The sequence below is a fragment of the Globicephala melas genome, chromosome 3 (genome assembly GCF_963455315.2).
Source record: "Globicephala melas chromosome 3, mGloMel1.2, whole genome shotgun sequence".
Taxonomy (NCBI): Eukaryota; Metazoa; Chordata; class Mammalia; order Artiodactyla; family Delphinidae; genus Globicephala; species Globicephala melas.
The window spans coordinates 151,572,296-151,588,216 of NC_083316.1; the positions used below are offsets into that span (position 1 = coordinate 151,572,296).

A 15,921-nucleotide genomic window follows, 5' to 3' on the forward strand; every position below is an offset into this window, starting at 1 on the left:
TACCAAATCCAGACAAAGACATCACAAGAAAACTACAGAACAATATCTCTTATGAATGTAAATGCAAAAATTCTCAACATAATGTTAGCATACGAAATCTAGAAGTAATATAAAAAGATTACACACTATGACAGAGTAGAATTCATCCCAGGAATGGAAGGTTGACTTAACATATGAAAATCAATTAATACACCAAACTGACAAAAGACAAAACCCATATGATCATCTCAATAGACAAAGAAAAAGCATTTGACAAAATTCAACACCGCTTCATGATAAAAACATTTTTAAATGGTTATAAATGGTTAAAGTAGTATATTTTATGTTATGTGTATCTTATAATAAAAATATTTTTAATAAGCAAAGAAATGACCAATAAGCACATGAAAAGATGCTCAACAGGGCTTCCCTGGTGGCACAGGAAAAAAAAAAAACCTCAATGAGATACTATTTCACACCCACTAGGATGGCTGTAATGGGGGAAAAAAGAAAAAGGAAAATAACTGTTGGCAAGGATATGGAGAAACTGGAACTCTCATACGATGCTGGTGGAAATGTAAAATGGTGCATCCATTTTAGAAAGCAATCTGGCAGTTTCTCAAACAATTAAATATTGAGTTACCATATGACCCAGGAATTCCACTCCTAGCTATATTACTCAAGAGAAATGGAAACATACAGCCACATAAAAACGAGTACTTGAATGTTCACAGCAACTTTAGTCAATAACCAAAGAGGAGAAACAACTCAAATATCCATCAAATGATGACTATATAAACAAAACATGGCACAGCAATATAGTGGAATAATATCTGGCAACAAAGGAATGAAGTACTAATATATGCCAAAACACAGATGAACCTGAAAAAATTAAGTACAAAAACCAGTCATGAAAGACTACATATTATATTATTCCATTTATATGGAATGTCCAGAATACGCAAATCTATAAAGACAGAAAGTAAATTAATAGTTGCTTAGGGCTGGGTGGGATGAGGGCTTTGGGTTATTGGATAAGTGTGTAGGGTTTCTTTCTGGAGTGATGAGAACATTCTAGAATTAGACTGTGGTGATGGTTACACAACTCTGTTAATATACTAAAACCCACTGTATATTTCAATGATGAAAGTATTATATGATGAATAAATTGAGTGAGTTATATCTCAGTAAAGCAATTACCATAAAAATGGAGAAATACATTTTCAGACAAAAATAAAATAGAGAATTAATTGGTCTACGTTAAAATAAGTGATAAAGGAAGCTCTTCCAGCAGAAAAAACATGATACTGGACAGAAACTGGGACCTACACAAAGAAATAAAAAGCCCTTGATGGCACAAATAAAGGAAAATATGGAATTGTTTATTTCTTACTTCCATTCCTCTGAAAGTCATTTAACTATCTACAGCAAAATAGTATCAATGTATTGTGTGTTATAATATATGCAAAAGTAAAACGTATGGTAAAAATAACACAAAGGAGGGTAGAAAGGAATCAGGAGTCTTTATATTAGGGAGTCTTTATACTACGTGTAAAACAATATGACATTATTTGAAAGTAACTGTGATTAATTAAACATGTATACTGTAAACTCTAGAGGAACGACTAAATATTTTTTTAAAGAGATATAAGGTAAGTAAATAGTAGAAATTAAATGGAATCATAAAATAATACTCAACAAATTCAAAAAAAGAACAGAAAAAGAAGGAACAATTGGAACAAATAAACAGCTTTCAATCCAATTACATCAATAATTACATTAAATATAAACGTAAAGGACAATTAAAAAGACTGAAATTGTCAGGCTGAATTTTAAAAAAAATTTAAAAGACTAAGACTGGGAAAAAAAGCATGACACAATTATATAAAAACGTGAAACACAGACAGCAAGCAAACAACTATCAACAGTCTACCAATGGTGACAAAAACCTAACTATCAATTGATAAAGATTACTGCACCTCAAAAAGTAACTATTATCAATAATTCTCAAGACTGAAAATAACTTGAGTACATTCAACAGATCTAACCATAGTGACAGCCACCTCTAGATATAACACAATGATTTAGCAACAACAACAAAAATTATGGTTAATTTTATAAGGCTGAGAATTATACCTTAAATCACCAAAATTCAAATTAACAGTGAAAAAAATCCTTCTTTACCTTCAATCAACTGTTGTAATAATTTCAGCTAGTTATCATAGTTTTGAAAACTTCACTGAAATAAACATCTCACATGACATTAAAATGCAAAAATATAGTAATTATTAAACGACTTCACAATTGAGTAACAAAGTCAGAAGAGAAAAAACTTCCAACAAAGGATTTTTCTGATACTGTGATTTATAATAATAAATATGTACCTAATCTTTGCCCCTGGTCCTGTCACAGAGCTCCTAATACCCTTGGAATTTCCTCAATGAAAAGAGCAATAAAGGTGTCTTTTGTTATTCGTAACAATCCCCTCTTCGGCACACCAGAGACTATGTTAATGAACTTACTTTTAGAAAGCCCCTAAGGATGGGGGCTGGTCGCCAGGGGGAACCAACCAAGGTATTAGAGGATTAGAACTTTCATTCCAACTCCCCAACGTCCAAGGAAGGGAGAGGGGCTGGCTGGAAGTTGAACCAATGGCCAATGATTTAATCAACCATACCTGCATAATGAAGCCTCCATAAAAATACCTGAACTACAATGTTTGGTGAGCTTCCAGGTTGGTGAATATGTGTGTGTACTGGAAGGATGACATACCTGGACAGGACATGGAGATCCTCACCCCTTTTCCTATATCTTGCCCTATGCATCTCTTCCATCTAGCTGTTCCTGAGTTATACACTTTATAACAAACCAGTCATCTAATAAGTAAACTGTTTCCCTGAATTCTGAGAGCCATTTTAACAAATTAATCAAACCCAAGAAAGGGGTCATGGGAACCTCTGATTTATAGCAAGTCAGTCAGAAGCACAGGTAACAACCTGGAATTGCAACTGCCGTCTAAAAGAAGGGGTAGTCCTGCAGAATTAAGCCCTTAACTTGTGGGATCTGAGAGTGTCAGATTTCCTTAAATTGTAGGGCACCCAGTGTCTTCCAGAGAGCTGGAGAACCGCTTGGTGTGGGGGAAAAAAAACCCTACACATTTGATGACCAGAGTGAAGTGTTAAGAATACGGGAAACACACAGAAGAGTTTTTCCCTAAAAACTTTAATGAACAAAAGAGTAAAACACACCATTATTGGAGCCACTAAGTGACTTTCTAAGTGTTATCTGCATGTTATTGATGAGGAAACAGAGGTAGGCTGAAAGTAGTGGCCTGCCTAAAGTCCACACAGTAAGGTGGAGCAAGGATTCAAATCCAAGTGTGCCTAACTCTGAAGGTCACATTTTTAATTTCAACATTGTCTTTAGTAAGTCATTTATATATGCTATAGGTTAATTGTGATCCCCACAAATTTTAATGGAACCCAGAATTAACAGGAAGCACACACAACCTTATTCAGAGAAACCTCTTCCTAATGAAGAAACCAGTGTCAGGTCTACGATTGTTGTAATTTCGAAACCATTCTCAACACAAAAATGAAAACATACGTGCAATTTTTCTTTTAGCAAAACACTTTGCTCTATTCAACTGTTTTGTCTTCATTTTCTGCAATCCATTCTCCTCCTTTGGTTCCTGTTGCAAAACAAGAAATATGATCAGGGTGACTGCCATTAAAAGTAGTACTCTTTCTACCTCCTCTACAGCCAACAGAGGCCACTGAGCCTCTGAAGAATCAGTGGTGGTTTTAAATGTTCAAAGAAAACATCAGAAAAAGATTCTTACGGTAGAAAAAGGAAAATGTAGACTCAGAACCGATAAAAATTAAAAATCATAACATACTGACATAATTATCTGTCATATACAAGCTCATGTAAAACTGGTCCATCTGCAAAATACCAGCAAGTACGCATTCAAGTTCAGAGAAAGCTTGATTCAAGGTTTAAAAATCAATAATAGGGCTTCCCTGGTGGCGCAGTGGTTTAGAGTCCGCCTGCCGACGCAGAGGACACGGGTTCGTGCCCTGGTCTGGGAAGATCCCACGTGCCACGGAGCGGCTGGGCCCGTGAGCCATGGCCACTGAGCCTGCGCATCCGGAGCCTGTGCTCCGCAATGGGAGAGGCCACGGCAGTGAGAGGCCCGCGTACCGCAAAAAAAAAAAAAAAAAAATCAATAATAAAGTTTAAACTCAGTGCAGAGTCACTTATTTTAAATCAGTACTTTAAAAAGCAACAGAACTGAGGAAAAGTATGCAACATATTTACCAGATAAAGGGCTAATTTTCCTTATATATAGAGCTCTTATAAATCAATACAGAGACCAATATTTAACCTCCTCCCATAGACAAAGAATATGATAAAACACTTCATAGAAAAACATACACAAGGGGCTCATAAGTATGTAAATCGTAACAATTATATAGATACTTTTTTAAACCTATATTAATAGTAAATATGAAAATGTTTTATAAAACATTTATTGTGGGGAAACAAGTACTTTCATACCACTGATGGAATACAATGGATGCAAATCATTATTTTGTGTACCTGGAACTAATACAGCATTGTATGTAAATTATACTTCAATTACTGTGTGTGTGTGTCTGTGTGTGTGTGTGTGAACACTGGGAGGAAATGCATCAAAATGCTAATGGTCGGACCTCCTTGGTGGTCCAGTGGTAAAGAATCTGCCTTGCAATGCAGGGGACGCAGGTTCAATCCCCGGTCAGGGAACTAAGATCCCACATGACGTGGGGCAGCTAAGCCCTTGTGCCACAACTACTGGGATCACGTGCCTCAATTACAGCCCATGTGCTGCAAACTACAGAGCCCACGCGCTCTGGAACACGCGTGCCACAACTAGAGAAGAGAAAACCTGCACACCACAACTAGAGAGAAGCCCACGCACCACAATGAAGAGCCCACACACCACAACAAAAGATCCCACGTGCCTCAACAAAGGATTGTGCATGCCACAACTAAGACCCAACGCAGCCAAAAATAAATTAAATAAATAAATAATAAATAAATCTTTAAAAAATAATTAAAAAATGCTAATGGTGGTTATGTCTAGAGGGTGGGGATTATGGGTGATTATCATGTTTTAGTTTAGGCTTCTATGTATTTCTAATTGCCTGCAATTAGGTATTACTTGTAAAATCAGGAAGAAAACAATAAACGTCATTAAAAATGAATAAAAAAGAATACAGACAAAGGTGATCCAATAAATGTATAATTGGGGTCTCTAAAGAAGAAAACAAAACAATGAAAAAGACTAACATAAACACTATAATCAAAAAAAAATTTATAAGGGAGAAAACACCTGAATCTACAAACTGAAAGTATATACGAGTTACCTGGGAAAATGGACCCTGAACAGTCAATTTCCAGACACATACTAATATACCTATCTCACCCAAGAAAAATTTTTAAAGCATGCAGACTAACAAAAAGGTCTAATTACTTACCAAAAAAAGGAAAATAAACTGGACTTATGAAATGCAACATACAAAGCAAAAAAACAAGGCGGCCGCATTTTAAAGAAACTCAAGGGAAAAAATATTTTTTTAAACCAAGCATTTTGGATTCCAACAAGCAGTCTTTCAGATATCAAGATTATACAAAAACAGTATCAAACACATAAGAACTCAGGAAATACTATACTCACAAGGCCTACCTGTCAAATCTAATTAAAAACAAGCACTATTCAACTAAAAAATGATTTTAGAGAAACTTGGCAAAAGAACTGATAGTGAATATTTAATATATTAAATTTTGGAACTAAGACTAAAAGTACAGGTGAGAACAGAAAAAAAGCATGTAAATATTATATGCAGAAATGATGCAACTAATAAATGAGAGAAGACAGAAGTGGAAAACAGAATAAGTTCATTGACTATTGCATGCACTATAAGTGAAAGTCAAAGGATACTATTTACAACTGACAAACCAGATCATAGAAAGCTAAATTTTTAAAAATAAGGAAGAAAGGAGCTATAAAAGTCATTAATATAAGATAAACTCTGGGCTCCCCTGGTGGCTCAGTGATTAAGAATCCGCCTGCCAATGCAGGGGACACAGGTTCGAGCCCTGGTCCGGGAAGATCCCACATGCCACGGAGCAACTAAGCCCATGTACCACAACTACTGAGCCTGCGCTCTAGAGGCCACGAACCACAACTACTGAGCCCATGCACCACAACTACTGAAGGCCATGCACCTAGAGCCCGTGCTCCGCAACAAGAGAAGCCACCACAATGAGAAGCCCATGCACCACAACAAAGAGTAGCCCCCACTCGCCACAACCAGAGAAAGCCCATGCGTAGCAACGAAGACCCAACGCAGTCAAAAATAAATTAATTAAATAAATAAATTAAAAGAAAAAAAGATAAACTCTAAAACAAAAAACAAAATTATAGAAAGAAGAATTCCTGTAACATGGAAGTGAGTATCTGTTACCAGTGGGGGGTGAGGGAGGGAGGGAGGTAAAGGAGATGGGAAGAAATTTTATTTTTAAATATTGTACAAAGATGTAAAACTATACTTTCCAATATGTTAAAGTCAACTTAATCTAGGTTTCATAAGCATGTTAAAATAATTCATATTTCAATAAAGGGCAAACACCTGTATGAAGATTCTTGAAAAAATCATGGAAAATGCATTTTTTAATATGGAGTTTTACATAAGAGAACATGCATTAATATAAAGCAACATTATCCAACAATATTAATTTTCTGCCCTACTTCACTTTCTCTGAGCCCTCTTGATATATATCATCAATTGGAAAACTCTATCAACTGTGTTTGGTTATTTGCATACAGTGTGACACTTTGATGTTTTATTCATCTGCTTGAAATGGAATTATTTTCCCTAAATATAAATAAAACAAAAAACATATACCGAAAAATATGCCTAAAGCAGAGCACCAAAAATCAAAGAATACAGAAAAAATATATATAGTGAATATAACAGAATCTAAGAAAATTCAACTCAAAGCTATATATAAGAGACCGTGTTCCAGAAAGAACACAGCCATTCTGGATCATAAGGTGATCCAGAATGGCTGAAAATGAAAGGTCTAGAAGATAATGGTAATCACCTAAATCTGAATCTCTCCACATATCATCCCAGAAAAAACCGCAAGACCAACAAGGACCAGAAATAACACCATCTATGACCAATGCCTTCAGCATTATTAGGAGACAAAACATACCACAAACTTCAAATAACCAGCGAGCAGAGAAATAAACAACAAATTCTAACAGAGCTCCCACTGCGGTTGCAAGTCTGTGAGTACACAGAACAAAGAAAGGGAAGGCTTAAGAGACTCCATGAAAAATAAGAAAAAGATGAAAAACTGAAAGCACAGACAAAATCACCTTCAGAATTAGTGTCCCACACTAAGGCCAAACACTGGTCCACGATGTGGTGCTTCACACAGTCAGCTACATTTTAAAGGGCTTGAAAGTGAGAGGAACAAAAGTGGCAACCACAGAGATGCACTGCTACTGGAAAAGAGGGAGATACACAAAGAAGAGGTGGTACCCCTCAGATTCATGGAAGAAAAAGAAAGGAGGAAAAAAAATGAAGGGTCCTGAAGAAAAAAACTGAAACATGCCAACCTCTCCTCCCCACCCTCCCAAGTACATTAATATCAACAATAACATCCATAAAAGAAACTGTACTTCACTAGACTGAAGTACGCTAAAGTGACAAAAGGGAAGCTTTTGTCCAGGAAATGATAAGAATAAAAGAAGAAATTCCAAACTAAGCAACTATAAAACAAAAACACAAGATGCAAATAAAAACATTTCAGTTTATGAACATTCTCCTCTAATCACCAACCCAGAAAAAGAAATTAACACATTCCAAACAAATTTGAAAGAATCGTCTCCAGGTTAAGAAAAACCTAGAATCAGAAATTTAAAACTCAGAACATAAACCGACAAAAAAAGGAATAAATGAAATGAAAGTTGATAAAATTCGGGAAAAAAACTGAAAATAGATAAAACCATCTCAAAAAATAAAAATGGGTCTCCAAAGAAAAACTATACAAGTAAAAATCTAAAAGAGTCACTGAAGATATACAAAAAAACAATGAGAAAATGAAGGGACTAACCTATAGCAGGGGTGCCCAACACCCAGGCCGTGGACCGGTACTGGTCTGCGGCCTGTTAGGAACCAGGTCACACAGCAGGAGGTGAGCAGCAGGCGAGTGAGTGAAGCTTCATGTGCCCGTCACCACTGCTCACACTACCGCCTGAACCATCCCCCGCCCACCCTCCCACCCCTCGGCCATGGAAAAATTGTCTTCCACAAAACAGGTCCCTGGCGCCAAAAAGGCTGGGGACCACTGACCTATAGGATAGAGCAGAGAAAAGAACAAAATGAAAATAGGTATGCTACATTTCACATAAAAAGAAGTGGAATTAAGAAAACATGAATGGGCTTACTTTTGCTTTAAAGCAATGTAAGAATAAAAAAGAAATCAATAAAATTGGTTACCAACAGGGGTGAGGGATGTGGAATAGGGAGTACAGGATGGAAAAGCAAGATAATTTCAGTATATCTTTCTCTACAGACTTAATTTGTTCAATAAAGCTTCCTACATAATGCAAACTGCCTACATAATGCAAAAATAAAATTAAATCAACAAGAATGGGAAGAAAACTAAAAAGCAATGCACAAACAATCAGTTGGACGGTACATTTTAAAGTACCTCAAGAACTTATTAAATATAAAAGGTCTAAACACATTGGTTTATAAAAAGAGACTGTCAGCCTGTATAAAATTAGAAAGATCAAACTCTGTGCTACCTACAAGAAACCCAAATAAAACATAAAGACGTAACTAGGTTAAAAGTTAAAATACCAACAAATGGTGCTGGGAAAACTGGATACACACGAGCAAAAGAAGGAACTTAGACCCCTATCTTATACCATACACAAAAGCTAATACCACAAAATGGATCAAAGACCTAAATATAAGTGCTAAAATTTTAAAACACTTAGAAGAAAACACAGGGGAAAAGCTTCATGACACTGGATTTGGCAATGATTTTTTTAGTTATGACACCAAGGCACAAGAAACAAAAGAAAAAAATAGATAAACTGGACTAAATTTAAAACTACTGTGCATCGGGGATTCCCTGGTGATGCACTGGTTGAGAGTCTGCCTGCCGATGCAGGGGACACGGGTTTGTGCCCCGGTCCGGGAAGATCCCACATGCCACGGAGCGGCTGGGCCCGTGAGCCGTGGCCGCTGAGCCTGCGCGTCCGGAGCCTGTGCTCTGCAACAGGAGAGGCCACAACAGTGAGAGGCCCGTGTACCGCAAAAAAACCCAAAAAAAACCCTACTGTATATCAAAAGATATCAACAGAGTAAAAAGGCAACCTATGGAATGGGAGAATATATGTGCAAAACATATATCTGACAAGAGGCTAAGGAGACTATATGTGCAAAACATATATCTGACGAGGGGCTAACTATCCACAACATATAAAGAACTCCTACAATTCAATGACAATGTAAATATACTTACCCTAAAAATTGTTAAAATGGTAAATCTTATGTTATATATATTTTACCACTACACACACACAAAACATCTCATACTATACACAAAAATTAGCTCAAAATGGAACAAAGACCAAATCATAAGCACTAAAATTAAAAAACTCTTAGGAATCAACTTCATGACTTTATATTTGGCAATATATTCTCAGATATGATACTAAAAGCATAAGCAACCAAAGGGGAAAAAACAGATAAGCTGGACTTCATCAAAATTTAAAACTGTTGTGCATCAAGAAACATTAAGGAAGTGAAAAGACAACCCCAAAAATGAAAGAATATATTTGCAAATAATATACCTGATAGGAGGTTTAATATGCAAAATATTAAAAAGACCACCGAACAACAAAAAGACAAACTGCGCTGTATAAATGGACAAAGGCCTTGAACAGACGTTGCTCCAAAGAAGCTATACAAATGGATAACAAGTACAAAAAAGATTCTCAAGCTCATCAGCCATTAGGGAAATGCAAGTCAAAACCACAATAAGAAACCACTACACACCCACTAGGGTGGTTATGATAATTAAATATTAAAAAATAACAAGTGTTATCAAGAACATAGAGAAACTGGAATCCCAGTACATTGTTGATAGAAATGTAAAACAGTGCAGCCGCTGTGGGGAAAAAAAGGAATGAAGTACTGTTACATGCTACAATATGGATGAACCTTGAAAACATATGTTAAGTGAAAGAAGTTAGTCACAAAAGCCCACATATTGTATGATTCCATTTATAAGACACGCCCAGAATAGGCAAATCCATAGAGACAAAGAGCAGATGAGTGGTTGCGTAGGGCTGGGAGTTTGGGGTGAAAAGGACAATGACTGCTGATGGGAACTGGTTTCTTTTTTAATTAATGAAACTGTTATAAAATTGATAGTGGTGATAGTTGTACAACTCTATGAACATACTAAGAACCAAGAATTATACTTTAATTTAGTGAATTATATAATATGTAATTTTATCTCAATAAAACTGACTATGGAAACATATTAGGATAGCTAGGCAATACTGAGGGGCCACTTGAGGTTTGTGGTCTTAAATATAACATGAGCACTGTTGTGCTCCTTAGGTAGGGACACATAATAGGTGGAGAACTGGATTTAACCAAAATTGGGGTTTCCCAGGGAGTACAGTAGAAATTAGAAATAAGTTGAGAGAAACAGAAGCATGTGGAGGCTAAACAATATGCTACTAAACAACCAAGGAATCACTGAATAAATCAAAGAGGAAATCAAAATATACCTAGAGACACATAAAAATGAAAACATGACAATTCAAAACCTATGGGGGCAGTCGTTCACAAGCTGAGGCGCTGGCACAGCCGTTTCGCCCTGGCAACTCTGGTCTGAAGTGCTGGGTGTGAGGCCTCTTCATGCAGTATCCTGCGAGCAAGTGAAATTAGATGAAGCACAAAGGAAAAAAAGGTAAAATTCTGCAGGAAATCTTGCAGTCTGGCAAGGATATTTTAACTGCTCCTCAGATATTCTGGAGCCTTCATTCCCTGGTTTCCACTGACCCCACTAAAAAGAGCTCATTGCTGCTGGACACAATTACCATTCCACGAGGAGCAGACCGTGGAAGAGTAAGACACGGAGACCACCTTCTTCCCCACAGATACACCAGAAATACATCTACACGTGGAACAACTCCTACAGGACACCTACTGAACGCTGGCAGAAGACCTCAGACCTCCCAAAAGGCAAGAAAGTCCCCACGTACCTGGGTAGGGCAAAAGAAAAAAGAATAAACAGAGACAAAAGAATACGGACGGGACCTGCACCAGTGGGAGGAAGCTGTGGAGGAAAGGTTTCCACACACTAGGAAGCCCCTTCGCGGGCGGAAACTGCGGGTGGCAGAGGGGGAAAGCTTCGGAGCCGCGGAGGACAGCACAGCAACAGGGGTGCGGAGGGCAAAGCAGAGATATTCCCGCACAGAGGATCGGTGCCGACCGGCACTCACCAGCCCGAGAGGCTTCTCTGCTCACCCGAGGGGGGGGGGGGCGGGGCTCGGGGCTGCGGCTCGGGCTTCGGTCAGAGCGCAGGGAGAGGACTGGGGTTGGCGGCGTGAGCACAGCCTGCAGGGGATTAGTGCACCACGGCTAGCCGGGAGGGAGTCCCGGAGGAAAAGTCCGGACCTGCCGAAGAGGCAAGAGACTTTTTCTTCCCTCTTTGTTTCCCGGTGCGCGAGGAGAGGGGATTAAGAGCGCTGCTTAAAAGAGCTCCAGAGACGGGACCGAGCCGCGGCTAAAAGCGTGGACCCCAGAGACGGGCATGAGACGCTAAGACTGTTGCTGCCACCACCAAGAAGCCTGTGTGCGAGCACAGGTCACTATCCACACCCCCCTTCCGGGAGCCTGTGCAGCCCGCCACCACCAGGGTCCCGGGATCCACGGACAACTTCCCCGGGAGAACACACGGCGCGCCTCAGGCTGGTACAACGTCATGCTGGACTCTGCTGCCGCAGGCTTGCCCCCCACTCCGTACCCCTCCCTTCCCCCGGCCTGAGTGAGCCAGAGTCCCCAAAGCAGCTGCTTTTTTAACCCAGTCCTGTCAGAGCGAAGGACAGAAGCCCCTCCGCTGACATACACGCAGAGGCGGGGCCAAATCCAACGCTGAGCCCCTGGGAGCTGTGCGAACGAAGAAGAGAAAGGGAAAATCTCTGCCAGCAGCCTCAGAAGCAGCGGATTAAAGCTCCACAATCAACTTGATGTACCCTGTATCTGTGGAATACATGAATAGACAACGAATCATCCCAAATTGAGGAGGTGGACTTTGACAGCAAGATTTATTATTTTTTTCCCTTTTCCTCTTTTTGTGAGTGTGTATGTATATGCTTCTGTGTGAGATTTTGTCTGTATAGCTTTGCTTCCACCATTTGTCCTAGGGTTCTGTCCTTTTTTTTTCTTTTTTAAAAAAATTGTTTTTCTTAATTATTTTTTATTTTAATAACTTTATCTTCCTTCCTTAATTCTTTCTTTCCCTCCCTCCCTCTCTCTCTTTCTTTCTTTCTACTTTTTCTCCCTTTTATTCTGAGCCGTGTAGATGAAAGGCTCTTGGTGCTGCAGCCAGGAGTCACTACTGTACCTCTCAGGTGGGAGAGCCAACTTCAGGACACTAGTGCACAACAGACCGCCCAGCTCCATGTAATATCAAACAGCGAAAATCTCCCAGAGATCTCCATCTCAACACCAGCACCCAGCTTCACTCAACGACCAGCAATCTATAGTGCTGAACACACTATGCCAAGCAACTAGCAAGACAGGCACACAACCCCACCCATTAGCAGAGAGGCTGCCTAAAATCATAAGTCCACAGACACCCCAAAACACACCACCAGACGTGGACCTGCCCACCAGAAAGAAAAGATCCAGCCTCATCCACCAGAACACAGGCACTACTCCCCTCCACCAGGAAGCCTACACAACCCACTGAACCAACTTTAGCCACTGGGGACAGACACCAAAAACAACGGGAACTACGAACCTGCAGCCTGCAAAAGGGAGACCCCAAACACAGTAAGATAAGCAAAATGAGAAGACAGAAAAACACACAAAAGATGAAGGAGCAAGATAAAAACCCACCAGACCTAACAAATGAAGAGGAAATAGGCAGTCTACCTGAAAAAGAATTCAGAATAATCATAGTAAAGATGATCCAAAATCTTGGAAATAGAATAGACAAAATGCAAGAAACATTTAACAAGGACCTAGAAGAACTAAAGATGAAACAAGCAATGATGAACAACACAATAAATGAAATGAAAAATACTCTAGATGGGATCAATAGCAGAATAACTGAGGCAGAAGAACGGATAAGTGACCTGGAAGATAAAATAGTAGAAATAACTACTGCAGAGCAGAATAAAGAAAAAAGAATGAAAAGAACTGAGGACAGTCTCAGAGACCTCTGGGACAACATTAAATGCAACAACATTCGAATTCTAGGGGTTCCAGAAGAAGAAGAGAAAAAGAAAGGGACTGAGAAAATATTTGAAGAGATTATAGTAGAAAACTTCCCTAATATGGGAAAGGAAATAGTTAATCAAGTCCAGGAAGCACAGGGAGTCCCATACAAGATAAATCAAAGGAGAAATATGCCAAGACACATATCAATCAAACTGTCAAAAATTAAATACAAAGAAAACATATTAAAAGCAGCAAGGGAAAAACAACATATAACACACAAGGGAATCCCCATAAGGTTAACAGCTGATCTTTCAGCAGAAACTCTGCAAGCCAGAAGGGACTGGCAGGACATATTTAAAGTGATGAAGGAGAAAAACCTGCAACCAAGATTACTCTACACAGCAAGAATCTCATTCAGATTTGATGGAGAAATTAAAACCTTTACAGACAAGCAAAAGCTGACAGAATTCAGCACCACCAAACCAGCTCTACAAGAACTGCTAAAGGAACTTCTCTAGGCAAGAAACACAAGAGAAGAAAAAGACCTACAATAACGAACCCAAAACAATTAAGAAAATGGGAATAGGAACATACATATCGATAATTACCTTAAATGTAAATGGACTAAATGCTCCCACCAAAAGACACAGATTGGCTGAATGGATACAAAAACAAGACCCATATATATGCTGTCTACAAGAGACCCACTTCAGACCTAGAGACACATACAGACTGAAAGTAAGGGGAAGGAGAAAGATATTTCATGCAAATGGAAACCAAAAGAAAACTGGAGTAGCAATTCTCATATCAGACAAAATAGACTTTCAAATAAAGACTATTAGAAGAGACAAAGAAGGAAACTACATAATGATCAAGGGATCGATCCAAGAAGAAGATATAACAATTGTAAATATTTATGCACCCAACATAGGAGCACTTCAATACATAAGGCAAATACTAACAGCCATAAAAGGGGAAATTGACAGTAACACATTCATAGTAGGGGACTTTAACACCCCACTTTCACCAATGGACAGATCATCCAAAATGAAAACAAATAAGGACACACAAGCTTTAAATGATACATTAAACAAGATGGACTTAATTGATATTTATAGGACATTCCATCCAAAAACAACAGAATACACATTTTTCTCAAGTGCTCATGGAACATTCTCCAGGATACCTCATAACTTGGGTCACAAATCAAGCCTTGGTAAATTTAAGAAAATTGAAATCGTATCAAGTATCTTCTCCAAACACAACGCTATGAGACTAGATATCAATTACAGGAAAAGATCTGTAAAAAATACAAACACATGAAGGTTAAACAATACACTACTTAATAACGAAGTGATCACTGAAGAAATCAAAGAGGAAATCAAAAAATACCGAGAAACAAACAACAATGAGACAGAACGACCCAAAACCTATGGGATGCAGCAAAAGCAGTTCTAAGAGGGAAGTTTATAGCAATACAACCCTACCTTAAGAAACACGAAACATCTCGAATAAACAACCTAACCCTGCACCTAACGCAGTTAGAGAAAGAAGAACAAAGAACTCCCAATAATAGCAGAAGGAAAGAAATCATAAAAATCAGATCAGAAATAAATGAAAAAGAAATGAAGGAAATGATAGCAAAGATCAATAAAACTAAAAGCTGGTTCTTTGAGAAGATCAACAAAATTGATAAACCATTAGCCAGGCTCATCAAGAAAAAAAGGGAGAAGACTCAAATCAATAGAATTAGAAATGAAAAAGGAAACGTAACAACTAACACTGCAGAAATAAAAAAGATCATGAGAGATTACTACAAGCAACTCTATTCCAATAAAATGGACAACATTTTAGAAGAAATGGACAAATTCTTAGAAATACACAACCCGCCAAGACTGAATCAGGAAGAAATAGAAAATATGAACAGACCAATCACAAGCACTAAAATTAAAACTGTGATTAAAAATCTTGCAACAAACAAAAGCCCAGGACCAGATGGCTTCAAGGTGAATTCTATCAAACATTTAGAGAAGAGCTAACACCTATCCTTCTCAAACTCTTCCAAAATATAGCAGAGGGAGGAACACTCCCAAACTCATTCTATGAGGCCACCATCACCCTGATACCAAACGCAGACAACGATGTCGCAAAGAAAGAAAACTACAGGCCAATATCACTGATGAACATAGATGGAAAAATCCTCAACAAAATACTAGCAAACAGAATCCAACAGCACATTAAAAGGATCATACACCATGATCAAGTGAGGTTTATTCCAGGAATGCAAGGATTCTCCAATATACGCAAATCAATCAACATGATACACCATATTGACAAATAGAAGGAGAAAAACCATATGATCATCTCAATAGATGCAGAGAAAGCTTTTGACAAAATTCAACACCCA

General features: G+C 38.3%; 1 protein-coding gene across 9 annotated transcripts in view; it reads right to left on the minus strand.

Moving 5' to 3' along the window:
- Positions 1-15,921, minus strand: part of UIMC1 (ubiquitin interaction motif containing 1) — a 189,402-nt gene that overhangs the window by 84,346 nt on the left and 89,135 nt on the right. For 7 of the 9 annotated variants that reach the window (XM_060296671.1, XM_060296670.1, XM_070045278.1 and 4 more), the window contains one exon: positions 3,586-3,670. The exons of the other annotated variants lie outside the window; for them this stretch is intronic. In XM_060296671.1, the coding sequence (XP_060152654.1) occupies positions 3,586-3,670 (85 nt within the window). The remainder of the gene's footprint in view (positions 1-3,585; positions 3,671-15,921) is intronic. 9 annotated transcript variants of the gene reach the window in all.